The sequence below is a fragment of the Kwoniella bestiolae genome, chromosome 2 (assembly GCF_000512585.2).
Source record: "Kwoniella bestiolae CBS 10118 chromosome 2, complete sequence".
NCBI classification, from domain to species: Eukaryota; Fungi; Basidiomycota; class Tremellomycetes; order Tremellales; family Cryptococcaceae; genus Kwoniella; species Kwoniella bestiolae.
In genome coordinates, this window is record NC_089242.1 from 3,021,242 (window position 1) to 3,047,293 (window position 26,052).

At 46.9% G+C, this 26,052-nt stretch overlaps 11 protein-coding genes across 11 annotated transcripts; 9 read left to right on the forward strand and 2 right to left on the reverse strand.

Moving 5' to 3' along the window:
* Positions 1-345: 345 nt before the first annotated feature.
* Positions 346-1,658, reverse strand: I302_104282 (uncharacterized protein; the record flags this gene model as incomplete). Its single annotated transcript, XM_019189647.1, has 5 exons — positions 346-396; positions 472-842; positions 952-1,206; positions 1,358-1,430; positions 1,497-1,658. The coding sequence occupies 5 exons, from the start codon at positions 1,656-1,658 to the stop codon at positions 346-348; spliced, it is 912 nt and encodes a 303-aa protein (XP_019049209.1).
* Positions 1,659-2,641: 983 nt separating this feature from the next.
* On the forward strand, positions 2,642-5,970 carry I302_104283 (uncharacterized protein; the record flags this gene model as incomplete). Its single annotated transcript, XM_065869837.1, has 13 exons — positions 2,642-2,947; positions 3,016-3,456; positions 3,522-4,058; positions 4,114-4,239; positions 4,302-4,429; positions 4,487-4,511; positions 4,576-4,659; positions 4,730-4,890; positions 4,953-5,045; positions 5,121-5,294; positions 5,354-5,660; positions 5,724-5,847; positions 5,924-5,970. 13 exons carry the CDS (start codon positions 2,642-2,644, stop codon positions 5,968-5,970), a joined length of 2,553 nt encoding a protein of 850 aa, XP_065725909.1.
* A 626-nt stretch (positions 5,971-6,596) lies between these two features.
* On the forward strand, positions 6,597-7,074 carry I302_104284 (uncharacterized protein; the record flags this gene model as incomplete). The annotated part of the gene is made up of 3 exons (XM_065869838.1): positions 6,597-6,776; positions 6,840-6,963; positions 7,028-7,074. The coding sequence occupies 3 exons, from the start codon at positions 6,597-6,599 to the stop codon at positions 7,072-7,074; spliced, it is 351 nt and encodes a 116-aa protein (XP_065725910.1).
* Positions 7,075-7,607: 533 nt separating this feature from the next.
* On the forward strand, positions 7,608-9,546 carry I302_104285 (uncharacterized protein; the record flags this gene model as incomplete). Its single annotated transcript, XM_019189649.1, has 8 exons — positions 7,608-7,745; positions 7,811-7,992; positions 8,054-8,165; positions 8,241-8,447; positions 8,519-8,754; positions 8,833-9,075; positions 9,158-9,323; positions 9,418-9,546. 8 exons carry the CDS (start codon positions 7,608-7,610, stop codon positions 9,544-9,546), a joined length of 1,413 nt encoding a protein of 470 aa, XP_019049211.1.
* Positions 9,547-10,105: 559 nt separating this feature from the next.
* On the reverse strand, positions 10,106-12,096 carry I302_104286 (chaperone DnaJ; the record flags this gene model as incomplete). Its single annotated transcript, XM_019189650.1, has 5 exons — positions 10,106-10,424; positions 10,540-11,480; positions 11,567-11,647; positions 11,721-11,831; positions 11,905-12,096. The coding sequence occupies 5 exons, from the start codon at positions 12,094-12,096 to the stop codon at positions 10,106-10,108; spliced, it is 1,644 nt and encodes a 547-aa protein (XP_019049212.1).
* Positions 12,097-12,556: 460 nt separating this feature from the next.
* Positions 12,557-15,460, forward strand: I302_104287 (uncharacterized protein; the record flags this gene model as incomplete). Its single annotated transcript, XM_019189651.1, has 3 exons — positions 12,557-12,875; positions 13,057-15,141; positions 15,231-15,460. The coding sequence occupies 3 exons, from the start codon at positions 12,557-12,559 to the stop codon at positions 15,458-15,460; spliced, it is 2,634 nt and encodes an 877-aa protein (XP_019049213.1).
* Positions 15,461-16,106: 646 nt separating this feature from the next.
* On the forward strand, positions 16,107-18,500 carry I302_104288 (uncharacterized protein; the record flags this gene model as incomplete). The annotated part of the gene is made up of 9 exons (XM_019189652.1): positions 16,107-16,652; positions 16,770-16,859; positions 16,963-17,079; positions 17,160-17,232; positions 17,365-17,600; positions 17,722-17,846; positions 17,912-18,164; positions 18,235-18,366; positions 18,429-18,500. The coding sequence occupies 9 exons, from the start codon at positions 16,107-16,109 to the stop codon at positions 18,498-18,500; spliced, it is 1,644 nt and encodes a 547-aa protein (XP_019049214.1).
* A 1,080-nt stretch (positions 18,501-19,580) lies between these two features.
* I302_104289 (uncharacterized protein) lies at positions 19,581-20,218 on the forward strand (the record flags this gene model as incomplete). The annotated part of the gene is made up of 3 exons (XM_019189653.1): positions 19,581-19,799; positions 19,943-20,095; positions 20,192-20,218. 3 exons carry the CDS (start codon positions 19,581-19,583, stop codon positions 20,216-20,218), a joined length of 399 nt encoding a protein of 132 aa, XP_019049215.1.
* An 849-nt stretch (positions 20,219-21,067) lies between these two features.
* Positions 21,068-21,668, forward strand: I302_104290 (uncharacterized protein; the record flags this gene model as incomplete). The annotated part of the gene is made up of 3 exons (XM_019189654.1): positions 21,068-21,283; positions 21,398-21,556; positions 21,615-21,668. The coding sequence occupies 3 exons, from the start codon at positions 21,068-21,070 to the stop codon at positions 21,666-21,668; spliced, it is 429 nt and encodes a 142-aa protein (XP_019049216.1).
* Positions 21,669-22,540: 872 nt separating this feature from the next.
* On the forward strand, positions 22,541-23,069 carry I302_104291 (uncharacterized protein; the record flags this gene model as incomplete). Its single annotated transcript, XM_019189655.1, has 2 exons — positions 22,541-22,732; positions 22,824-23,069. The coding sequence occupies 2 exons, from the start codon at positions 22,541-22,543 to the stop codon at positions 23,067-23,069; spliced, it is 438 nt and encodes a 145-aa protein (XP_019049217.1).
* An 819-nt stretch (positions 23,070-23,888) lies between these two features.
* I302_104292 (uncharacterized protein) lies at positions 23,889-25,906 on the forward strand (the record flags this gene model as incomplete). The annotated part of the gene is made up of 5 exons (XM_065869839.1): positions 23,889-24,215; positions 24,335-24,666; positions 24,744-24,829; positions 24,905-25,504; positions 25,566-25,906. The coding sequence occupies 5 exons, from the start codon at positions 23,889-23,891 to the stop codon at positions 25,904-25,906; spliced, it is 1,686 nt and encodes a 561-aa protein (XP_065725911.1).
* Positions 25,907-26,052: the final 146 nt, after the last annotated feature.

Sequence of the window (26,052 nt, forward strand, 5' to 3'; positions counted from 1 at the left end):
ATCTTCGTATTTAGTCATATTTGGGTTAAGTCAGGTTATCTGTTGTAATATACTCTTTTCGTTATATCATATCACTTCGGTTGTTGAAATGACGATAATGCACTTTTGCTATGATCACTTTACATGAAAAGCAGACTCTTGAGTAGCAAGAAATCGGGATCGGACGCACCGCGGCTGGTGTTCATCATGATCATGAGTTTGTGCGAATGTGAAAATTACTCATAATACCTGCATTTGACATCTTTATATTCTATTTACTTCATACCCTTAGTTTTTTCCATATTCCACATTTCGTTTGAAGGACGGTCATGGTGACCTTTTCCCGCTCTAAGAGGGATATAACATCTAAAGATCTTCAGGAAGGTTAGGAGCAGGGAAGTCCTTTGACATGTGTTCCTATGGGGAATTATATCAGTAAGCTTACTTTTTTCGTAAAGACGTAGTGTGAATGGAAAGTGGGTGAAAACTCACCTTGTAGTTCCTGAAATGGACTTTTCGTCCCGCAGCCTCAATCTCCTCAATCTCCTCCTTAGTCAAATCAGGCAAAGCAGTATCGACCTGAACAATCTTCTTGATATTGTGCTCCTTGGTCGACGTCGTAACTGCTACCACGCCCTTCCCGATGGTCCACAATAACAAGACCGCAGCTGTGTCCACCTCTGTTCCGGTCTCTTTGGATAGTCTCTGGGCGATTCGCTCGAGGATGGGCTTGATGGGTCCTCCGGTGGGGTGCCTGAGGACAGGGGTGAGGGGACCGTACGCTTCGGTGACGATGCCGTGTTTGGAGTGGATGTCTAGGACTGGTTGGAGGTGGGTGAGCACATAGGGGTGGTATTCGAGTTCTGTATTGAGGGGGTCAGCCATGTCCACCAAAGAGATATACGTTATGCGATTTGACCGGATGTCCCGTTCGCCAGATTGAGCATGCAGCCAAAGGATACCCAAACTCACGATTGACAACAGGCTTGATCCTAGCTACACTCAATACTGCCTCCAAATCTTGAGGTCGGAAATTACTAACTCCCAGACTTACTCCTTCGAGGGTACCATCCAATACTAGATCCTCGAGGAGAGTCCAGAATTGGGCGATCTTACCGTCTGCAATGACGAAGGGGTTGTGGATGAGGAGTAAGTCGGGTTTGAATCCCAGCTTGGAGAGTCGATCTTGGACATTGGCTTTCACAACTTCGGGGGTGGCTTGTACATCTATACGACAAGGTTGATGAGCTTCTTTCCTGTATGTGTGGTCTTATGGAAGTGAAGGACGTGGCTCACCTGACCCAGAGACTATGATTGTTTATTGCATTCGCATTAGCATTCAAGGTATTCTCAAAATTGGTAGGTGGGATTAGCGCACTCTTGGTAGTTACCCAGATGTCTTCCTTCTTGAATGCGGCCTGTTTGAGAGCTTCTCCAGTGGCTACTTCGGTCTACGTCACCAGCTGTCCATCAATCCCAAATCCATTTTTCTCCTTACGTGGGAAGATGTAACTCACCTTGTACAGCTCAGCAGTATCAATAGCCTTGACACCAGCTTTCAAAGCTGTAATACCATATTCCAAAGCTGGATCGTGCTTTCCGTTCAAACCGCCTGAACCATTACCCCATTGAAGGGCTGGAATGGATTTACCATCTGACAATTTGATAGTTCGAGTCATCTTGATTTAATGGATATGCGCGGCTGATCTGAGTTTGTCAAGAATAAAATGGAGATACGAGAGAGACTGTGAGAAAGATTGTTAGCATGTTCTTTTTATAGCGCTGAAATAACCTTACGAGTACTCGCATTCGTATCTCGTTTGTATGGCGACAGATAACGAGCGCGGAAATCACGGACTAGACGAATCTACGGGCCGAAACTCCATTATGGCACCCAAAGGAGGGGTCACAAGGTGGAGGTCAGAATCAATGATCGTTCAGGTAGCATCTATCTCTCATCTCAATGGACCAGCCATCACGTCGTATTGAGAGGATCGATAGCATGGGAATCGTTTCTGGTTCTGTCAAATGGTATCCCAAAGGACCCGACTCGTCTTTTGACCGCTATTTATAGAGGTTTTGACTATCAACACCGCCAAATCTCATTCTGTATAGCGCCGGGGTAATACCGGCCGATTCCCGGTGTAATGGCCTCACGGTACGTCATTAGTCCTTGGTGTTTGCGCCTAGAGGGGTGACGCTGGAATAGCCGCATGCATCCTCAGCCAAGACAGAAGGGGCCCAGACACCCCATAGTCATGTGCCGTCCATCTCACTGGATCCCACTGATATCTCAAAGAGCATGGTCGATGTTTGATGAATTTCCGTCAACGGTACCTTGAGGTCCGAATGCCGGTTCTATAGTCATATGATCATCACTTTGCCCAGAATCCATCTTGCTCCGAACATTCCTTACGATTGGACATCGAATTAGCCATAACCACGTCCCACTAGGTGAGCAGATGAGACACTCCTTACCTTAAAACCCCATCGAACTGATAACGTTGACGCTAACGCCATTGTCAGAATAAGGCCGAAACATCTTTTCTCGAACCCATACCCACCGGGACCTTACATTTCTCGACGTAGTGCAAGTGGATAGTTGAATGATCACAACGTTGGCACAAATCTCCATCAATCGACCGAGATAACTCAATCCAAAATGCCCAGAGTACCTTCGTTATCACCTACCAACGCTCGTCGGCCCTCCACTTCCACTTCTTCGGGTGCTCCGCAGCACGTCTTCGTTGTCAGTAAGCACATCGCTGGACCATCTTACCATGCGATCTCGGCCGCCAGTGGAGATGGAGACGGTGATGGTCCCAACAGCGTGACTAGTATAGTAGAGGCACTGAACAAGAGACAGCCGCCTAGTTGCGATGCTTGTCGGACTAGGAAATTGAAATGTGCTGGACGACCTACGGTGATCGAGCTGGGTTTGGAGGCTGTAGCGACTGTACAGTGCGATGTAAGTTAGACATCGCTTTTGGTCAATCTTGAAATTGTATTGTTGATAAATTGCTTTATGACATTCAGCACTGTCGAGAGTGGGGCTTGGACTGTTCGTATCTATACCAACGCAAACGACGAGGACGCAAGAATAGGGTTGTAGAGAGATTAGCAGAAGAACAAAAGGCTAGGCGGAAGTCTCTAGGAGGAGACCTTTCGTTAGGACAAGTTAGACCTAGTACCGCTGGCGGGTCGAGTAGCTCGGATGAAGAGGGTTCTGTAAGGCGAGATAGCTTTAATGGTGAGCCTAGAAGGGATAGCTTCAACGGTGGAACGCGAAGAGATAGCTTCAATGATGGTGGACGTAGACAAAGCTTCTCGGATAACATACGCAGAAAGAGTGCTTCAGACAATAATAGGAGGGAAAGCTTCGTTGGGGGTGGAAGAGGAGAGAGCTTCAAAGGGCACGAGGGTTTCCCATCAGCCAGTAATGGATTCAGAGATCAGGAGACTAGATCGCATACGCAGGTGAGTTCTGTGTTCACGTGCGGCCTGCCTCGTGTTGAACGCAGCGGTGCTCATGCAACAAACAGCCTTCCCAGACTGCTGCTCCGTCGTTACCTCAAAGACCATCGTACAATCAACAGCCATCTCACCATCCACCCGAACCCATAAGCGCACCTATACCTCCCCCTTTCATGCAGATGCCGCAGCTTTACCACCAAGATTCCAATCCCCTCATCGGGCCTTCCAATGACTCGCCAAGACCATATTACCCGTCACCGCCGGATTTCAGTAGCCACGCCTCCCACCAGCCAATACAGCCGTCTTCAGCTCCACCCCATTCCTTCAACTACTCTCATTCGGCACATAATTCGGGTACCATCCCACCTTATCAGATACACCAGCAACAGCAGCAGCAGCAGCAGCATAACCAGCCAGCTTCTCTTCCTTCAGTGACATCTCAAGACTTTGTCAACTCCGCTGCGGCTATCAACTCGACTTCACCAAACAACGAGGTCTCACCATCTGTGGCTCTTTCGGAAGCGTCGATACCGCCTTCAACATCAATAGAATCAGTCTTGCCTAGAGACATGGCTATGAATACTATCAGATTGTGGTTTGATCATGTGAGTTTATGGTTTACAGTCCATATGAATGATTCAGTTGACACTAGTCGATCAGATACATTGCATCATCCCCTTCATCCATCGACCGTCGTTCATGGCGGATCTGGTTACGCATGAAGAGGAACGCAGACCTATGTTCTTCGCCTTGATTATGGGAATGATAGCTACTACGCTTATACATGTGAGTGACATCAAATGATAGTGGTATGTCCGGGATTCACTCATGCTGACATCACTATACAGGTGCCTAAATCATATTTCGGGATGTCAGCGGAAAGTGTTCGCAGATTGTCCGATAAATGTTTGAAAGCTTGTTATGCAGTTACAAGGAGAGAGACAGATAACCCCAACCTCGATCTGATATGTATAAAGTGAGTTGCGAACGTCTTGTTGACCGTCATGCTGACGAAGTGATTCTTTCGTGACAGGTACATGGCATTGGTTATACACAACGTAAGTTTACCATCCTGGCAGAGATGTATGGCTCATTAGGGCTGATGGTGCGCCTGACCTACAGAAACATGGTAATGCTGGACTGGAAGCAGCTGCATTTGGTGAAGCTCAATACTTGGCAATAAGCTTGGGATTTCATCGAGAAGACGTGAGTAGGAACTTGGACTTTCTATCTTGGGAAAACGCAGTAAGGCTGATGATACACCTGTGATGATCAGACTTACTACAGCCTGGACCCTATAGAAGCTGAAAGACGTCGTCGAGCATGGTTTCTTATTTACAACGCCGATAAATTTGAAGCTCTAGCAAGGGCAAAACCGGTCTTACTTCGTCCGGACGAGTTCTTGGGGCCAGAAGCTACTAATTTTCCAACAGAGCTGTGGGTCAAGGTTCTCACAGCATCCTCAGAGCGAGAATGAACTGATTCACCTGAATGCGTAGCGATGACAAGTCCATAACAAAACACGGATATCTGCCCAACTCCATACCTGTACCTTTGATAAGCGGTTTCAACATCCTGACCAGGATTGTGACGTAAGTCAATCGCACCTTTAGATTCGCACATATTCAAAAAGTGTAATAAGTATTGACTTTACTTGCTTGTCGTAGCATCCTCGGTGATATTTTGGTCCATGAGAGAGATATTCGAAGAAGGCCGCCAAACGATCCTGAAGAATTGCTATCGGCGTTGAGACAAGTTAGACAGCTGCAACAGCGGATCAAGGTCATAGCGGATAAGCTACCTAGACCATTTCAGCTGGAAGTTGGGTCTGGTGATGTTCTGTAAGTTACCGGCTATCTCGCTCTCACTTGAATGTTAGCGACTGATAGGTTGAATTCAGACCAGCACCAGGATGGGAAGAAGCGATCCGAGACGAACTTGATTTGTTCTTTTCCGACCCTATGTCATCGGAAACAGCCAAAGATGGGTATCTGGTCCTCAAAGCTAACATACACGTCACCTTGGCCATGACGCGACTTCGTCTGATACTTCATCGAGAAGACTTGCTCAACAGGAGTGGACAGGTCGGAACGCCCAGTAGGAATGCTGCTGAACTGGTGGCGGCAGATCTGGGCGAGAACGTAGATTGGAGACATACGGTGTATCAGGATTTGTTCAAGGCTGTTCACGGCATCCCAATTCAAGCTGTACGTCGATGTTATGTTTCTCCCATATCCCCCATGTTGGCTAATTGAGTTTGTATGATGCAGCTCGCTGCAAATGGTCCTTCCTTGGTCACCAAGATCAGAGTCGTAGCTGTGACGTTGCTCGACGCTATGCCCAGCCAGGAACAGGCGGATCCGAACGTACAGGGGATAGCAGCGTATCTTCTTGGTGAGCTCTGAACATCCTGCCCCCCCCCACCCCCCCAGGAACAAGAACTCATAGCTTATTTGTTTGTTTCGGATAGACTTCCTGAACATCATGAGCAGTATAGAAAGTCAATTTGCAGATTGATAGACCGCCGGGAGGTTCACGATGGTAGATTGTATGCATCACGCTTTGTGATCTGTTCTGTTACTTTCCATTTGGCCCAGGATTGAAAACTCGGATGAAGGCTTTCACACGGTTTCCCCCGCCCCACTTTGACGCTATTCTTGTCTTCGCTTCTGTCCCGTTATTCTCCCTCGTCCCCCCTCCACCCGCTGTGGTAACCTCATATCAGTCACAGTCAACGGAAGGCAGTGAATAAGAACAGGGGATGAAGGAGAGAGATGAACGATAGTCGACTGTAGAACAACCTTCATCTATCTTACCAAGGTTTTCAGCTATCTGCTCGTAATCTCGTCATCATGGGGTCTCTTGGCAATATGATCTAGATTGTCACCATCAATTGTTGAGAATGTCATGATGTCATCACTTTCTATATTCAAAAGTGTAATAAGTATTGACTTTACTTGCTTGTCGTATCTCGATATTTTGGTCCATGAGAGAGATATTCGAAGAAGGCCGCCAAACGATCCTGAAGAATTGCATTTCAGCTGGAAGTTGGGTCTGGTGAAGAACGAATTCAGACCAGCAACTTGATTTGTTCTTTTCCGACCCTGCCAAAGATCTTATCATCTCACTACACATCTTTGGCCATGACGCGACTTCGTCTGATACTTCATCGAGAAGACTTGCTCAACAGGAGTGGACAGGTCGGAACGCCCAGTAGGAATGCTGCTGAACTGGTGGCGGCAGATCTGGGCGAGAACGTAGATTGGAGACATACGGTGTATCAGGATTTGTTCAAGGCTGTTCACGGCATCCCAATTCAAGCTGTACGTCGATGTTATGTTTCTCCCATATCCCCCATGTTGGCTAATTGAGTTTGTATGATGCAGCTCGCTGCAAATGGTCCTTCCTTGGTCACCAAGATCAGAGTCGTAGCTGTGACGTTGCTCGACGCTATGCCCAGCCAGGAACAGGCGGATCCGAACGTACAGGGGATAGCAGCGTATCTTCTTGGTGAGCTCTGAACATCCTGCCCCCAGGAACAAGAACTCATAGCTTATTTGTTTGTTTCGGATAGACTTCCTGAACATCATGAGCAGTATAGAAAGTCAATTTGCAGATTGATAGACCGCCGGGAGGTTCACGATGGTAGATTGTATGCATCACGCTTTGTGATCTGTTCTGTTACTTTCCATTTGGCCCAGGATTGAAAACTCGGATGAAGGCTTTCACACGGTTTCCCCGCCCACTTTGACGCTATTCTTGTCTTCGCTTCTGTCCCGTTATTCTCCCTCGTCCCCCTCCACCCGCTGTGGTAACCTCATATCAGTCACAGTCAACGGAAGGCAGTGAATAAGAACAGGGGATGAAGGAGAGAGATGAACGATAGTCGACTGTAGAACAACCTTCATCTATCTTACCAAGGTTTTCAGCTATCTGCTCGTAATCTCGTCATCATGGGGTCTCTTGGCAATATGATCTAGATTGTCACCATCAATTGTTGAGAATGTCATGATGTCATCACTTTCTCTCTCAACCCAATTTACACGAAGGACTGTTGCATCAAGCAGAAGAACGATTCGTTCACCATCAGATTTGTTTACCTTCTTTCATCTCACTTCCATCTTCAAAAAGTCGCTTGTCAGCCCCACACCAACATGTCAGCGCTGATAGGCACATTCATAACTCACATCTCGCAGTGCTTCTTGACTTGTTCTGCCGACAATCTAGTCACATCATTACCCTTAACCAACGAACATCCCTTCTTCGGTCCGCTGAGACAGGCCCTATCAACTGTACGTCAGTTTTCTCATCACGACACTTAAAACCCGAATCAGCTGACATAAGGATATCGGAATAGGTATCAGAGTCATCTATAAGCCAAGCAAACGTATTTCAGCAGTTGGGATTTGTAGGACAAGATGTGAAAGATAATTTGGCGGCGTTCATATCTGCTGTTTTGAAGAATGTGAGGGGGGAACCGAGTTCATCGGAGAGTGAGGCGTCGTATGGGGACTTTAGTAGATTGCAGGGGGTGTATAGGTTAGCCATATCTTTACTCATCCATAGAAGGTGATCTCAACTGACGCTGGTTCGGCTGTAGTGAAGCGAACAAGCTATACGCGATGACGGACGACGATGGTACACACATACACGCATTTATGGACCCCCTCATAGTCAACTTAGCTAGGATACTAGTGCAAGTGTCCAATCATGTGAGTTTGTGTGAATCTACCAGGCTCAGCTAGGCTCTCTGCCGTGACCAATCGAAGCTGACATCCATGATATAGGCTGCAGCTCTCTCGACTCTCCCACTTCGACACCCCAAATCCTCACGTTCCATCAGAGACGCAACCCGACAAGTCATCGAGCGATCCATGCAGATATCCAATACCAGTATGAACGAGGGTGAATGGAATATTAATTGTAGGGGGCAGCATATGGTTGGTGATGTCGTTTGGGACTTGGGGAATATACTATTTAGAATATATGCGGAGGTAGGTTGATGCTAGTAAATGAACCACAATATGACAAAATTATTGATGATTTCACTGTCGTCAACTTACAGCGAAAGCTTCACTCCCAATCTGCCGAACTTTCCCGTACTCTCGAATCCCTTACGCCCCACGAACAGAAACGTTTCGCCTCCAGAGGAGAGATCATCCCATCTACGACCATTTGCCAAAGTTACTATTGGAGAGGGAAAATGCGGTTGATATTACTGGATTTCAGACAATCGAAATACTGGTTAGATAAAGCTTGGAGTATCGTACCGAGAGATCAGAGTGGATGGACACAACGCAGGTGAGTGAACTTCGCATTAGCTTATAAATTTCGTTGTGAATATACAGCTAATCCTCATCACATCTTGCATCGGAACAGAGCTATAATCATACGTCTTATAGCCGTCAACCTGCTTGTCGGAATTCTTCCCTCTTCACGGACATTACAAGAATACAACCTCTCCCACTTCTTGCCCCTCATCCATGCCTACAAGACCGGGAACATCCCATTATGGCGCAGAACGCTGGAAGAGAACAGAGAATGGTTCAGGAGGAGATCGATCTGGTTGATATTGTATGAAAGAGGGGAGATCTTGGTGTGGAGGAACCTGTTTAGGAATTCGTAAGCTTAGCTTTCGTCCCAACTCATACCGAGTCATGGAAAGCTAATGTTAGAGGATATCATACTCCGTTCCTATGGACAGGGTGAAATCATACTATGCCTCGGATCCAAATGTACCGAAAAACAAATGCCCAACTTGGGTATTCGTCTCGTCTGTGTATAAGACTTTCTTGGGTTCAGGGGGAATAGAAGATGGGAATGTACAGCTCGAGGATATAATCTGTGTGATATCCAGTTTGATCGATCATGTGAGTCAAGAAATCATCATTCTTCGTCAGGATAAAGGATTTGAATGAACTAAGCTAAAGCTCACGGATTTGATGTCTTGTTTCGTTTCGGCAGGGGTTGATCAAGGGAATACTGTCGTACTCCCAACGTCTACTCATCATGAAATCTGCTCCAGATGGGCTGGGAGGGTTCCCCAGTATATCGACGGTGGAACCTAGGAAGATACAGATTGTGGGACAATGATGGAAGATGTCAAGCTCATTATCACTTCATGAGTTTGAAAACGTGTCAAGCTGTATTTGTGCATCTCGCATAACTCATAATATGTTCTTGACGGATCATCAATACTATCCTCACGCACTATCATATCTTCATAATCAGTTTTCTCACTTGTACTATCATGTATCACTTAATTATGTACTATTTGTATCCAAATGCATAGTGCAATTGTCTGTCATCCCTCGTATCCAAAAACCCAAACCAGAACACGGAAGCTTCAATGCTGAGTTGTGCGTTTGTACTTCTATGACTACAAATGAATATAAGATGCTATGCTGATTATCCGTTACTCCTTCCTGCCCTCGTCGATACAGACATTAAATTCATCCTATCCAGTAGCAGATTTCTTTTCCTCTTCTTCAATCTCCCTTTCCTCCTCCTTATCCACTTCTTCCTGTTTCGTCCCATTCGTAGATTTATCCTGAGTTGCACTCCCAACATCAACTTTCGTTCCATCGCTCAATTCACCTGCACCTGCAAAAGAAACATCACACACCTGTCAACTTCATTCTTTTAAACGAGCTCACCGCCTTCCCAATAATTTCTCTAGCCATCCTATCGCCCCGCCCACTGCTGAAGCCACCTTCCCGCCAAAAGACGAGTCAGTAGACCCATGTTGTTCTGGATCTATCGGCTCGTCCCTGCTCTTTCGAGGCGAAGACGGCTCTTGATAGGGAGAGGAGGGCGGAGTGGATGGACGATAGGGCCGCTCGAAATTATGGTTCGGACTATAAGGGGAAGTAGTCTCACCATTTGGAGTCGTGAATGTTATATTGGTTGGTCGACCTTCTACGTCATCTGCGTAGGCTTGGAGGATTTTCTTCTGGTTCGGTGAGAGGGATCTGTGCGGAATTTATCCAGCGATTCAGCACAAAAATTCACCTGGATAGGGAAGAGAAGCGCAGCAGCGGCATTGGAGATGTGAGAGGGCTGGGAAGAAGGAAATACTTCACTCACCTAGGTATTTGTATCTTCCACCCTACAATCAAATCACCTCTCTCATTCCTTGCTCTACTCGCATAAACGGACTTCACACCCCTTCCCCTCAATACAGCTTCTTCACCATTCTGCGTCCCTCCCTTAACTTTGACATCCACGTCTCCCTCCAACGTCGGTATCCTGATGATTCCACCGAGTAACGCAACATGTAGCGGTACCTTCGCATCATGATACAGATTCGTCCCCTGTCTTCTGAAAACACTTGAAGGGCTGACCGAGACTCTGACCAGTAAATCACCAGGTGGACCACCAGCAGAAGAAAGGGGCATATCCCCCTGGGATGGTATCCTAATCATCATTCCATCTTCTACTCCAGCTGGAATCTCCACATCTACAGATTTCCTTTCCTTTATCTTTCCCACTCCATCACATTCCCCACATCTTGCACTTTTTGGTATAGTCTCTCCAGCTCCACCACATGCCTGACAGGTAGAAGCCATGTACATCCCCTGGACTTGGAAGGTCTGTTGACCTGTTCCTCGACAGGTGGTACACTGTTTCTTCTTTTCTCCAGCTTTCAGCCCACTCCCTGAACACGGCTTACAATCCACCACGGGAGTAATCGTAACCTTCTTGCTCGATCCATTACAAGCTTCCAAAAATGATAGATTTATGGATGCTTCCAGATCATCCCCTCTGACAGGCCTTGATCTCGCTCCACCTGCTGATCCGCCGAATGGACCTCCACCTTGACGAGCTCCAGCACCGAAGGCGGATCCGAATAACTGCTCGAATAGGTCTCCTGCATTTCCACCTGGACCACCTCCGAAGCCACCGAAGCCCTGGAACCCACCAAATCCACCGGCGCCACTGGCGAAGCCATTGGGGTCGAAGCCCTCTTGAGTCGAGGCGGAACCGTATCGGTCGTAGGCTTGTCGCTTGCTGTCGTCGGATAGGATCTGTAGTCATTAGGCATCGGTTAGTGGTTGTATTGGATTGTCCTATGTGAGGTGGCTTATTTGGAGAAGAGTGATGCATTACTCACATCATATGCAGATTGAATCTCATGAAACTTCTCTTTAGCATCTTTCTCTTTGCTTGAATCGGGATGCCATTTCTTCGCGAGCTGAAAAAGACATACTTCAATGTCAGTCGTGCTGCTTTCATGATTTATGTCAGGTGGAGAGGGTGAAACTGACCTGATAGTATGACTTCTTGATCTCCGAGGCACTAGCGTCCTTCTTCACACCCAACACATCATAGGGGTTCTTAGCAGACGCTCGATGTACAGGAGTGGAGTGGAATGATCTCTGAAATATACAAAAACATGAAAATCATCAGCTATGGCTCTCGTGGTATTCCATACTCCTAGCTAATACGTACCCTTCTTTCAGCTTGGCCTGGAGACCTTCCTCTGATAGTACTAAAACATTGGGTAGGTGATGATCTAGGACTGGCAGTCCTGCGATGATGTTTGCCCTGGACAGGCGGGGGAGGTAGGGTAGAGGAACTTGCCACTGCCTGTTGGGAGAAGGGGAGAGCTGTGAATGCTCTGGTAGGTAGTCTGGGGGGCATCACGGGTGATTGTCGTCGTTGAGGAAGAATAGATGGTACCGATGATAATGAAGAATGGTGAGGATGAGTATAGGGAGTGGAATTTCAGAAATCTAACTGGTTGCATTTGACTAGAAATCTCTCGAATACACCTCCCTTCCGTCAGATTGATCCGAATTTTTGAATCAAGAGGCGGACATCACCGCAAATAGCAAACGGAATCAAATGCACAGTGTTTTCGGTTATAGATCGGTTATACCCACGTGGATGTGGCAGAGTGATCTGTGCGTTGTTGTTGGTATACGTATAACCTCCACTCTATCGATTCACTCCATGCCCATACCAATGCACTCTGCTCAACCTTACTCGTCCTCATCTCAATCCCATTTCAATTCAGTACATATATATCACTACACACCGCACATCATTCCCATCTTCCCCATCCCTCTACCTCTTATCATCCTACATCAAAACACTATCAATGATAGACCTCACTCCAGCTTCATCAACTTCCTCCTTGTCATCAAGTACAAAGCGACGCTTCTCACCCCCTTCAGAAGAGGACATACCGTACAAGAAACTTCACATGGGTGACTCGATGGTAGATATACTATCCACTACTCATCTGACCCCTCGAGGGGATCAGAACCCTCTGGATGAAGATACAGATATGGAGGAAGAGGAAGTTGTGGTGAAGAAGGATAAAGGGAAGGGAAAGATGAAAATGGTCTATCTACCTGAATTACCAGAGGAAGTTTGGACGAGGATCTTTGAGATTTACTATGAGGATAGAACCACTCGTAAGTCATTATCCTACCTTCCTACTCCCCACTTCGACTGCTCTTCCATCTGACTCTGATCCCACTCCAACCTTCCCTTCAATCCCACTCATCACAGAGGTCTCTTCGTCAGCCATTTCCTACATCGTACCAACAACCATCCTTTGACCGTCCGCTAATATACCATTGGCCCCCTTCGTAGAGTGGCAAAATACCGGTATCCTTCACAACGGTCTCACACCAGTTCTTCTCTCCCGTGATCATGCTCGAATCGCCTTGCCGGTTCTCTACCGACATCCATACGTAGGATACAAAGCCATCACTCCGTTTATTGCAGCTTTGGGCGGACCTCCTCGGTATACTGATCTGCCTTATAAAGACTATATCAAGCACTTCACCGTACGAGCGTCGCCTATCATCCCTTCGACAGAGTTCTCAGCATTCTACTCTGGACGAAAGAACCCCGATGTGGGAACCAGCAATGTTGCGCCATACACTATTCATCCCTCTTTCGATACGTTGATGGGGATCTTACCTGAATTATCGACATTTACACTTAAAGATACCCTTATTCTCCATCAGGCAGATGCTTCACTCCTGTTTCATGGTCTACGATATATCAATCCCAAGAAAGCAAGATTAGAATTCCGTATGTGGGATCTATACGATTCACCCTATGGACAAGATATAATCGGTGCGACACGAGGCGGAGTATACAATTCGTATGGAAGTAAACCTTCGATATTACCTTCACCAGATCTCTCGTCTCACAGAAATACACATGAAGTTACAGGTGTAGCGATCCAGAAGAACTGGAGAGATGCTCTTTATAACGCGACAGAGCTAGACTTGCCTCCATGGTGGATCGAACCCTCAAGACCGGAAGCTCCTGCTCCCATTATGCCTTTGGGTCCGTGGGGTGCGGCTCCTGCATTGCTTGCTAATCAGCCCATCAATTTGGCATCGCGGTTACCTCCTCAGACACAGGCGAGTACTCAAATACCTAACATACTTCCGAACCCTCCAACATTACCTGCCCCTCCACCTGCACCAGCTCAACACTCTCCTTCGATTACGATACCGAGCAATTTGCTCGGGGATCCCGGAACTCAACAGATTTACCGTAGAATACGACAATTGGTCGACTCCCGATCGTCGGACTCACAAGGTCCTGCATTATCCCAAACCTCGAGTTCAGCTACAACCTTGTCTACACCCTTTGCATCGACCGCCGGAAATCAAGTAGTCACTGATCTGTCAAGCGCCCACATGCTGGTGCCACAGGATCATGAGCCGGGTGATTCTGCCGACAATCCACTTGATTTCACTGGATGGGAGTTGTCTGATAGTGAAGATGAAGATGAATTGAGTACCCGACCTTCCTCCATCTCCAGTCCTGATTTGAGGTTATTGGGGTCTAGCAGATACTCCTATCTTAGAGCAACGTCATCCCTCGACACCAATTCGACCGCCGCACCACCTCGTGACACTTCACGAGACATTGGTCCCTCATGGTACAGACCTACTCCTTCAAGAGGTGTTCCTGTTAATCAAGCTTCTACGTCAACTAGCATTGTTACTAGATCAGCTCCCTCCAATACAGCCATGATCCAAGCGACAGTACCCGCACCTCAACAGAGATCTCAAGCATTTGCACTCTCCGATTACACCGGACGACGACACAGCCCCGTAGGCCAGAACAATATTGCGGTTGGAACGAGAATTGGACCTGGTGGTGTCCCATTGGCTCACGCACCGGGTATGACCTGGCATCTCCTCGCTCATCATATCCGTGCGTTGCTCCTCGAACTCATTAGAGAGATTTGGACACCCAGATTGCAAGCTTTGTCAGTGGTCGCCCTGGACCCATTGGCAAGTCTGACAGTCCGAGCGCCGCAGTTGGATTTCTGGACTCAGATCAACGTACCTCATATTAGAGTACATCTGCCCCGATCGATCAACTCGCTTGCGGTGCTCAAGGGTGCCAAGGAGGTGGCTAGGGACCGAGCGAGACGGAGGAGAGAGGGCGAACATGACGACGTTACGACGGTTGTACCTCCCCTCGGACCGGTAAATAATCAACCAGAGGGAGAAGACGATCATAAGATTGTTGGAGGGGATGGATCGGGAAATGACTTGATCAATGAGGAAGTGAGGTTGTTTGAGGTTGAGATTAATTCGATGGAGGAGATGAGGGATGAAGTATGGATTAGGTTTGGGGATCAGTTGCCCCCTCAACTGTGTAGGATATTGGCGGGGGAACATGATTGGAGGGATGTTAGTTTTGGTGAGTAAGAGTAATGTTAACATACTATTTCCCATGACGGGCAGAAGAGTGACGATCCAGTGAAGCTGATAGTAATGACGGGATGATAGGCCACACAAACGATACATACTCTCCACCACATTCTGAATATGTCCCACCTGATTCACCAGCTACGTCGGATTTTGATTCTCCCACATTCAGCTTTGTTTCGTTGGGTGAGAGTGATGATGAACTTGGTGTTGAGATAGATGAAGGCGAAGGGAACGAGAACGATACGTATGATAAAGACAAGGCTGATGAACAAGCCAAGAGGATGAGAGAGAGGGGTACTGAAATGTGAGATGGAAGGGGTTTTGGTTGTGATGAGATTGCGAGATACCGTATAGTCTGGGTTTGAGACTGTTCTTCTTCTTCTTCTCGTTGTGGGGTGAGAGGGTATTGTATTTAATTGTGGATACATATATCTATTACTATACTCTACATACTTTACATGTATCATGTATGCCATGTCATGAACATCTTTTTGTGAAATGTATTCTACGGCAAGGTAAACTCGTACGGTGAATAACCCAAATGGTTGGATCGGATTTAGCCGAGATAAAGGTGATTTCATCGGCCAACTAAGACTGGAATGCGATCTTGAGCGAGTTGCAATTGGGGGCAATCGGCGAATCAAATAATCAATTGAGACCATCTCAGCTCCAGCTTCTTACTCTAAGCTTGTACACTATAGTTCTCTTGATTATAGTGTAAAGAACTCGTCGTTGTATAACCTACCACATTAGAGATACGTTCTGCCCAATCGTGGACTATCTTCCCGAATATCAGCTGGTAGTAAAAGGCAAATCGTATTGATCAACTTTACATTCGCTCAACACCAAAAACATCCTCTTCTCGACTCTCAGCACCATCGTGAGGAACTTTCCACGACAGATAGATACCACTATATCTAGTGTATCAACATACAGAGGTACACCATCGCCAACATGACCACCCTCTCCACCTTCCCCCTCCTATCTAGGATAATCCAGTACTCCCGTACCTCCCCAACCTCAAAAGCCATCATCGACACCCCCCTCTCACTGTCCATCACCTACTCTGAACTTGTCGACGATCTCCTGTCCCTATCTTCGGTCGTCTCACCATTTATCAAAGAGGAAGAAGGCAGAGTAGTTATCCTATGTGAGAAGGGGTACTTGGTTCCATTGGCTATGCTGGCTGTATGGACCAGTGGGGGATTGGCAGTACCGATCTTACCGAGTTTACCATTGCCCGAACAAGCTTATATGACTACCAATGCTGGTACTAGTTTGATCATCTGCGATCACAAAAATAAAGGCAGAGCGGAAGAGCTGGTTCAAGAAGTAGGGAAGGAAGGTGGGGAATGTGGGATTTTGGAGATTGATTTGGAGGGGGTTAGGAAGAATAGGGCGTCGGTATCGGAGGATGAGAAACGGGGGGTTTTGGAGGGGATTGAGGGGAGGGAGCTGGGGGGTGAGAGGAGGGCGATGATGCTTTTTACTAGTGGTACGGTGAGTACGGCTTTTGTCGTGCTATCTATAAATTATTCCCCATCCTTCAATTCCTACTTATTGTACCGACTGCGCCGTAACGCCGTAAGGACTGAGCTAATACGTGTATTCCCGCAGACTGGTCGACCTAAAGGCGTGGTAACTCGTCATTCAGCGCTCGCAGCGCAGGTATCAGCCGTGGCTGAAGCTTGGAGATGGTCCGAATCGGTACGTCTGACTCATCCTTATCATAATCAATCATCATTTTCAACCACCCTCGAGGCGTGTGAGAGGACGGACTGGGCTGAGATGTGCGATTGTATACTACCAGGATCACCTCCTCCATGTACTGCCTCTAAACCACTTACACGGTATCGTCGTTGCTCTCTTACCTACTCTCTGGTCCGGGGCTACCGTGGAATTATGGGAGAAGTTCGATGGTCCTGCTGTAAGTCCTCCGCTTACTCGCACCGAACAAGTACAATGGAAAGAAAGTTCCAGCTGACAAAACTCTTTGCCCACACTCAGATTTGGAAGAGATGGATCAATGATGAAGGCAAAGATCCTATTACGATGTTCTTTGGTGTACCCACTGTATACTGTGAGTTTGGCTTTGTCCAAAATGCCCGCTGGCCCTTCATATATACGACATCTCTCCTAGATAGCCCTTTTCTATACAGGAGAACTACCTATCTTAATTTGTCAGACTGACGGACGAGATGACACACTGTAGCCCGTCTCATCGCCGCTCATTCTGGCTTATCACCAGAACTCCAAGAAAAGGCAACAAAGGCCTCCTCAACACTGCGATTACAGGTATCCGGATCTGCACCTCTCCCCGAAAGCGTCAAGAAGACGTGGGAACAGCCTGGTGGAGTTGGTGGTGGGCAGGCACTGCTGGAGAGGTACGGGATGACTGAGACTGGGATCATCGCTGGGACAGGCTGGGAAGTGGAGAAGAGGGTCAAGGTGAGTGAGATGAATTGGATGTCGTGGTGAACGCGAAATTGCAATCTTCCACCCAACTCCCGATCGGTTCAGTTCATGTTGAAGGAGACTGTATGCTGACACTCGCATTCTGATTTGACAGGGTCATGTTGGATTCCCTCTGAAAGGTGTTGAAATTAGATTATGGGATGAAGAGGGAAACAAACAGGTGACTGAGCGAGAAGTCTCCGGTGAGGTGCAAGTCAGAGGACCACCAATAACAAAAGAGTGAGTGGAACCAACTTCTCGAAAGCGACAGTATAGAGCTGATATGTTCGCTTTTTTCGTTACAGATACTGGAGACTCCCCGAGGCCACTTCCAAAGAATTCTTAGATGGATGGTTCAAGACTGGTGATGTCGGTGTATACTCATCCGACCCTGCAGCGGAAGGACAGCTCAGGATATTAGGAAGGAACAGTACGGATATCATCAAATCTGGAGGAGAGAAGATAAGTGCTGTGGAGATTGAGCGTGCCATATTGGAATTGGAGGGCATGAAGGATTGTGCGGTCGTTGGTGTAGATGATGAGGAGTGGGGTCAGGTGGTGAGTCTTTGACGTTCATCCTTAGGGAAGCGAGAATTGGAGATTGATGGAAGTGTCGTTGTTCGTTTAGGTATCGGTCTGTCTGGTGACTTCCCGACCGGAAGTGACAGTCGCCGATCTACGAAGGGAATTGAGAAATGTCATTGCGCCTTATAAGCTGCCGAAGAAATTGAAGATATATGAAGGGGAAATTCCAAGAAACGTGAGTTAGCTATACTCTTAAACTTGACCAATAGGATTGAGGCTGATATGTGGTTGATGTAGAATATGGGTAAAGTGAATAAGAAGAAATTGGTGTTGGAGGCTTTTCCTCCTGAGCCTGAGGAAGAGGCGTGATTATACTTATAGATCATCTTGAATCATCCGTGATATGTATGAAGCTCATCGCTAATCCAAGATTGGATCAACGAATCTTGATTATTCTTACCCTTTAAGACATGTGTGACATAGCAAAACCTCCATTTTTTCGATCCGAACGAATATTCTCCAGGCGTGCAAACCTTGCTCATACCAGATGACTACTTTACACCATATGACGCGCATCACTGGCCTCACCCTTCATCATTGATCGTCTCTTTTCATCCCTATAGCCCCGAATGCAGTGCTGACTTGGTTCCTTCAAATACTAAATTACCTCGGCCGGTCGAGTGTCCTTTATCCTATGATGAGGATTTGCACCGCTAAAACCCTTTCTCTTTGAATGATGATCTCAATATATCAAAGGAGAATGATGGTCTTTCATCCGTACTGTAAACCTTATCTGAAGATCAAAGGGCAGTTGTATTTTCAGAATAAAAGATCCTTTGTGAACCAACCTCGCTGTTTGGAGCGGCACTCGATGATCTTGTATGACGTCAGGATTCTGGGACGGCTATAAAACCGCCTCTGACCAAAATCATTCGTGGTTTGCAAACCTCTATCTACGTGCTATCCGTACATCTCGAGATCAGGCAGCCGCCACAAATAAACAAAGGCATGCATTACCTCATCTCTTTTCAGAGTACTACTCCTTTCATGAGGGATTCGTAGATTGGGATCTGCCTCCTCAGCTTGAAACGAGAGGGGGTGGGCGGATCCACGAATTGATTGCAATCCTATTGTGTGATTTCTCGGACATTTTGCATGTCATTTTTCTTTGTCTTCACCTTCATTGAGAGCCGCAGCTTTATTCATGTTCATATTTCTGGTATAAGGGGTTTAACAAGGGTATAAAGCTTTTCGTGAACCGAGTCTGTTGTTCCCATTTGCTATCTATCGCCTGAGCCAGAAATTCCACACTGATATACTCGGATTGGTTCTTCTACCTCGCATAGGCGTAGTTTGCATCATCTTTATCAGCCCGGCACACTCAGTTAACTAGATCATATCATGACACTGACCAGTCTTATCCTCCCAGCCTTGTTGGGCATCATCACCATGGTCTCTGCAGAGGACAAAGACGAGGTCAAACTGAAAATCTCCGCTGCACCAGGTACGGAGTACTTTGACGAGCATGGAGAGCTTCGGGGAGGACCAGACCACTCAAGAATCTTTACATGGCATAAAGACTCGATTGGTAAACCCGATAACGAAAAGGTGGTGAATGCCTATATCTGGAAGGATCAAGCTGAAAATGTATATGAGTACTTTCTGGTCGTAAGTCTTATACTGTGCTCTGCACCCCTCACCGCGACATCGTACGCCCTGTGCGCAATGCAGCAAAAACCGTCCATGTTTTGAGGCGAACACTGTTTGTTTAGAAATTGGACTGATCTGAAATTTTGAATGCAATACTGCAGTGCGAAGCAAAACCACTCGAGTACGTACTAGGTGTTCAGACAGAGTACACCTTCAGTAAGCCGTCTGAGAAAGGCGAGATTGTGAAAGACATTAAACACCCCGAGATAGTTAGTATGGACTACTTCTATGAAGGTGAAATCAAGTTAAATTCTGTGAGTCGAGTTGAAAGATCTCCTTACGCCCAGTGTAGACATGGATGATTATGGTTAATTTGGGGATTACGGCTGACGTGTCATGGTTTTTCGAAGACCGAATACATCAACAAAGCGACCTGAGTGAAATAGACGGTCTCAATCGATTTCGAAATCGTCGAATCTGAGGAAGTGTTTCACCGTTGAGATCATGCGTCTTTGTTTGTACACATGAATACAGGTATACTGTAGCCTCGTGCCCCTTCTGTATGAGTACCGGAAAGATGAAGTTTCTCCGTCAATTGACGTTGCGTCGTTGGCCAACCATTAGATCGACCCTCTTCCCTCAATTGCGACAGAATAACGAGATCCAGTCAGACAACATAGACCGTTCGTTAAGTTTTCATACAGCTGCAGCCATCCTAACAAAGAGTCTCCTACTCAGCGCTGGTCATTCGGTATTGACCAGATCCTTTGATTCACCTCAGACCCAGAAACTCCTCCTAATTTGTGGTGGTTAATCTTACCAGGGGTTGCTGACCAACTAGCATTTGATTACTCTTTCCCCCCATCCCCTTGACGGCTCACCCGATCCAGATCAATGGACGAAGGGGGTTCTGTCCGTCCAGCCAAATACTGCTGGGGCTGCGGTTATGTAATCCCGTTGGGTATTGACGGCTTCACTCACCTTTGTTGTCTGAAGTCAGGAGATGGTGCAATCCTGAATTTCCCCTGATTCAACAGATCGTCTTGCTTTGCCTCTGATAGCATCCTCTCCTGGTTTAGTCATGATCGATTTATGATTGAACGCTGTGAAGCATGTTTGATAAGCTTATAATTGGGTCGAAGTCAACCTGACCTTGTCCGTTGATACATCTTATCCTCCTAACTTGATAAGAAAACCTGTTACTTCCTCAGACTTTACAGACCAGTCAACCTGAGATGATATATCACTCACTCATCTTCCCGGCATTCGCCGCTCTCGTACACATGATGTCGGTGTCTGCTCAAGATGACGAGAAGGTGAAGTTATCGATACTGGCCGCTCGAGGAACGGGATACTACGATGAGAACGATGTGCTCCAAAGAGGACCTGAGCACTCGATGACGGTGGAATGGAAGTCCGACCAGATCGGTCACACTACCAAGAAGATACGAGTGGTTATCTACGAGGACGAGGATTCGGATGTGATTAGAAATGACGTCTATGTAAGTTCAGCCAGCCAGCCTGCCTGGCTCGCGATCGGACGATGCATGTCCCCCTCCTTTGTCAGTCAGCTGACTTGATGGGGCCTTGGGCTTCTGTCAATAACTGTAACATAGTGTTATGCCGGGCCACTTCTTTATGAGGAGCATCAGGCCGCAAGTTACAACTTTTCGACGAAGATGGACGAGCCTTACGTCACTGCTGAGGTCCATCGTGTCGATATCGCACTCTTGACCTGTTTTGGCCATGACGATCGTATAGTTCGATTCGATTCTGTGAGTTCGAGGAGAGGCATCAGTGCTCATGTCATCAAAGCCCTGAGGGCCCAATCAGACTCCCAGTGGTATGGACGCTACTGAACATCTATGTTTTCCCTCACTTCTCTAGGCGTCATATGCCCGCTAGACAGCTAGGCAAACGCAAATCGACTCGAAAGCGAGAATTGATCCAATCCGGATATTCAACTCTAGCTAGACATCTCTCGTGATCATACCATTGAGCTTAAAGCTCGCAAATGCCCCAGTAATGTAGCAATGTATCATGTGCCACTGTAACATTCGTCAACAGTAACGGGGGCGTTGCAGGTTATCTATAGGAATCGTCAGCATGAACACGACTCCCCAAAATAGCTCACTCTTCAGAAAAGGAGATGAACCTTTTTGAAATGCACTCGACTCAACTACGTTGAAAATTCGAAATGTGATTGTCGATGGTTTCTTTGCTGGATCTTAAATCCTTTGATGTCACCGTTGTAGACATATCTCCTTGTGTCCAAAGGGTGAAAGCGGTGTTGATGCGAAACTCCATTGAGAAGTGGGGAATTTCATACGATCTTGATCTTAGTTGTTGAGTGCCGTCTCCTTTGAGTTTCAGATCTCTTGAAAGGATGTCGCTTTCGTATTAGTGATATGACGTGCAGCGAGCACTATCAGAGCGTTGTGGATGTTGGGTCAAAAGGTTTAAATGCACCGCCTGGCTGGCTCACATAGGATTGATATTGTCTCATTTATACATCGATCCTTTTCTATTTTTGCCAGCCGACGATTTTACTCTTTAACGAACTCATCCCTGAGACCTTACCTCAGCGAGACGTTTTACATCTTGTACTGCTCTCCTAGCATATCTACCCTCCGTTCAACCCACCCATTCGACGACCGCCTGCTTCTTCGCATCGCATCATGTTTTCCCAAAACCTTGTCTTACTCGCATTGAGCCTTCCAGCTCTTAAGGCCCTTGCCGGGGATGGGATCGAGCCAAAAATGATGCTTTCAATCGGGGCGGATCATGGTGCAGGGTACTATGACGAAAATAACACCCTCCATGACGGACCGACCCATTCGATGCCTGTCAAATGGAGCACGACTGAGATTGGTCAGCTCGGAAATGAACGTACTCGACGAGTCATCGTTTACAAGGACAGAAACTCCAAGGACGTCAGATACGATCTTAATGTAAGGATTATCTACCATCCTCCCTGACTACACCAATTTGTCTTGAGATTGATTGCGAGAGATGCTGACTTGTTATGGCTTGTTATATCAGTGCACTGGCAAACCACTCCTGTATGTAGAAGATGAATTCGCAGATTACTCTTTCACAACCGACCTCAAAGGTGATAGAGTGGCTCCGAGGGTAACTAATCCACATATTGCAAGTCTGGTCTGTAAAGAGGGGGATACAGTGAGGTTCGATTCAGTGAGTGGGACTGCTCGCGATGTGACATTGCACAGATCGATGATCCAAACTGATGGCGATTGGCAGAACGATTACATCAACAAGAAGGTGTAGGGTAGATTACACGGCTTGACCCGCGATACTACATACTGAAGCTCTTACTAAGCTTCTTGTGCGCCCACGATCGATCCTTTTACATGATACATGTAGCTCTTTGACATTCAACCTGCAGTCCGTTTTCTGAGGGATCTCTTGTCATCTCATGACCGACTACCTTGGTACCATTTGCGGTTTGTGCATTGATCTTGATGTGTTCGGACTGCAGCTGCTTCCAATCATCCTACTCGGCAAACTACACGCCATTCCTCCTTCACCCCTGTCAATCGTTTCTCTGGATTTTCTTCTCTTGATCACTCCATAGTTGAGGTGGACGAATGCACCATCCTTCATTGTTTCTACTGCTAGTCGACCGCGAGTTGTCATATCGTGAAATTTATCTGGAGTATTCCCAAAGTGGATGCATCCTGGTATAATTCCTCGGCTATTAGTACACTAACCTGACTTCGAATTATGAGTGAACCCCCAATGCCCGATCTTATAGGAGATAGTACATGGACAAATCAGTTGCACAAACGATCAAAGAATAAAAGTCGACTCGATGATCCGAGGATGTATCGAAGGCTGATGAATATGGAAGATAGCGATATACTGTAGAAATCGATATCGGAAAAGAAGGAATTGTCATAAAGGATGAAATATCGAACGTGCTTCGTCCGGTTTTGTCGAGATGGCTGATTCCCATTTCGCGGCAGGTATTAAAGTGGAACATCATCGTCGTTCTGAGATAGTATTCTCGGCCTCAAATCGCAGGTCAGCAGACTATACCTACAGGCACACGTCAGTATACAATATAAATAGTACAGCTTCCCCACGATGTCCACCGAAAGATATATCCAACTTACGAACCTCCATCTCATCCTTCCCTCAGGGGACTTATCACCCCTATCCTCATTGTATATCGATACCGCCACCGGACTTATATGCAGCGCACCGTCTTCATCAGTGGCTATAGATAACATCCAAACGATTGATCTGAAAGGTCATTGGGTTAGTCCGGGCATGATCGATATCCAGATCAATGGTGCGTTCGGCGTCGATTTGAGTGAGTATACGAATGAGCAAGAGTATGTGGATGGATTTAGGGAGATGGCCAGGGGTCTATGTAGGATTGGAGTGACGGGGTTTTTACCGACTATTATTGTGAGTGTTCTGCCACTTTACAACAGCGATCTTTGAGATGATACTGTCAATTCCGTATTTGGCCAGCTGTTCAGGTCCTCCAAGATCGTCAGATTTGATAGCTGATTGACTTCCTGCAGTCCCAAACTCCGGAGAAGTACCACTTGATCCTACCTCTTCTTCATAGGCTACCTACCCGGCTCAACTCGGAAGATGGCTTAAGTAGATCATTGGGATGGCATCTCGAAGGACCGTTCATCCATCCCAAGAAATTAGGCTGTCACCCCCTCGCAAGTCTGACAACGGCATCTGAAGGTATGACCTCACTGAACGACATTTACCGCGAGGCGAATCTGGTTAAGGAAGATGATGGTTTCGTTAAAGTCGTCACCGTCGCTCCTGATGTGGAAGGTATTTTGGACGTCATTCCTGAGCTGGTAGACAGGGGCTGGAAAGTCAGTCTCGGACATACGTGAGTGGACATACAATGTAGCTACAATATAGCTACAATGCCGCTTGGAAGGCTGACATGGTGTGATCGCTTGGAAGTAATGCCTCTACTGAGCGGGCTCTTCGAGGTGTGATCAACGGAGCTACCTTGTTAACTCATTTATTCAATGCTATGCCTCCATTGCGTGAGTACAGCACTCCTACTATGAACCGGAATTCGTGGTTTGAGGCTGACTGTATATTGTTTTGCGGTATTCCAGATCATCGAGAACCAGGTGTGATAGGTTTACTAGGTTTATCACTGGCTTCCTCGCCTTCCCAAGCTACCGATGGAAATATGGCACAACGAGTGTTCTCTACTGCCCCCACGCCGACGGTTAGGTCTAAAGCGCCCACAAGGGTTCCCTCACCTATTATCGAAGATCAAGAGAAGCATGCTGTGGCGAATGAGCAAAGTACTGACGATACTTGCCTTGATGGATTCGAGGCTTGTGCCTTCGGCAAAATCGGATACGAAGCGAATGGAACATTACAATCCAATGTTGAATACCTTGATGGGCAATCCGAGGATGATACTTGTGGATATGTCTACGTTCAAAGCGGCAGGAAGCCTAACAACTCTACGGATCATGATGAGTCGAGTGTTAAGGCCAATTTGGGAGGTACAAGGACACCCTCGGAAGATGAGGCAGCCTCTGATGAGTCTGCTGGTGACTCTACTCGATCCGGAGCTCAACAGGATAATCAGATTATCAGAAGACCCTATTTCTCAATTATAGCTGATGGCATCCATGTTCACCTTCAAGCTGTAAGTATGGCTTATAACGCTCATCCAGACGGATGTATCTTGGTATCCGATGGTGAGTGATTTCCGCCTAATCAGTACAGATACATTGTTGATATGTCTGAATTGCGTCATAGCAATGCACATGCTGGATCATTCACTCTCGGATGGCCTCCACCCATGGAGAGACCAGCTCATCGAAAAGCGTGATGGAGGAATTACTCTGGCGGGAACAGATACATTGGCAGGGTCGATCTTACCCCTTCCTCAAGCTGTGCTGAACCTGGCCAGATTCTCGGGTGTATGCTTATCGAAAGCTGTGATATGTGCTACTTATACACCTGCTAAGGCTCTTGGTGGGCAGGTCGAGAGGATGGTAGGGCTTGAAGTAGGGTGTTGGGCGGATTTGTGTATTTGGGATGCAGGGGCTTTGAAGGGGGTTTGGAAAGGTGGGAAGGAGGTTTGGTATCAGGGTTAATCTCTCTTTGACAAGGTTCAGTATTTTCCTCTATACATTGCTTGGTATCAATTTGCTCTTGTTACATCTTCCTGTGTGGGAGGAACTAGCTTGGTCTTTGAATGCAGATATGTTTGTTGGCTTTCCACCACCCCGTTGAGGTGATC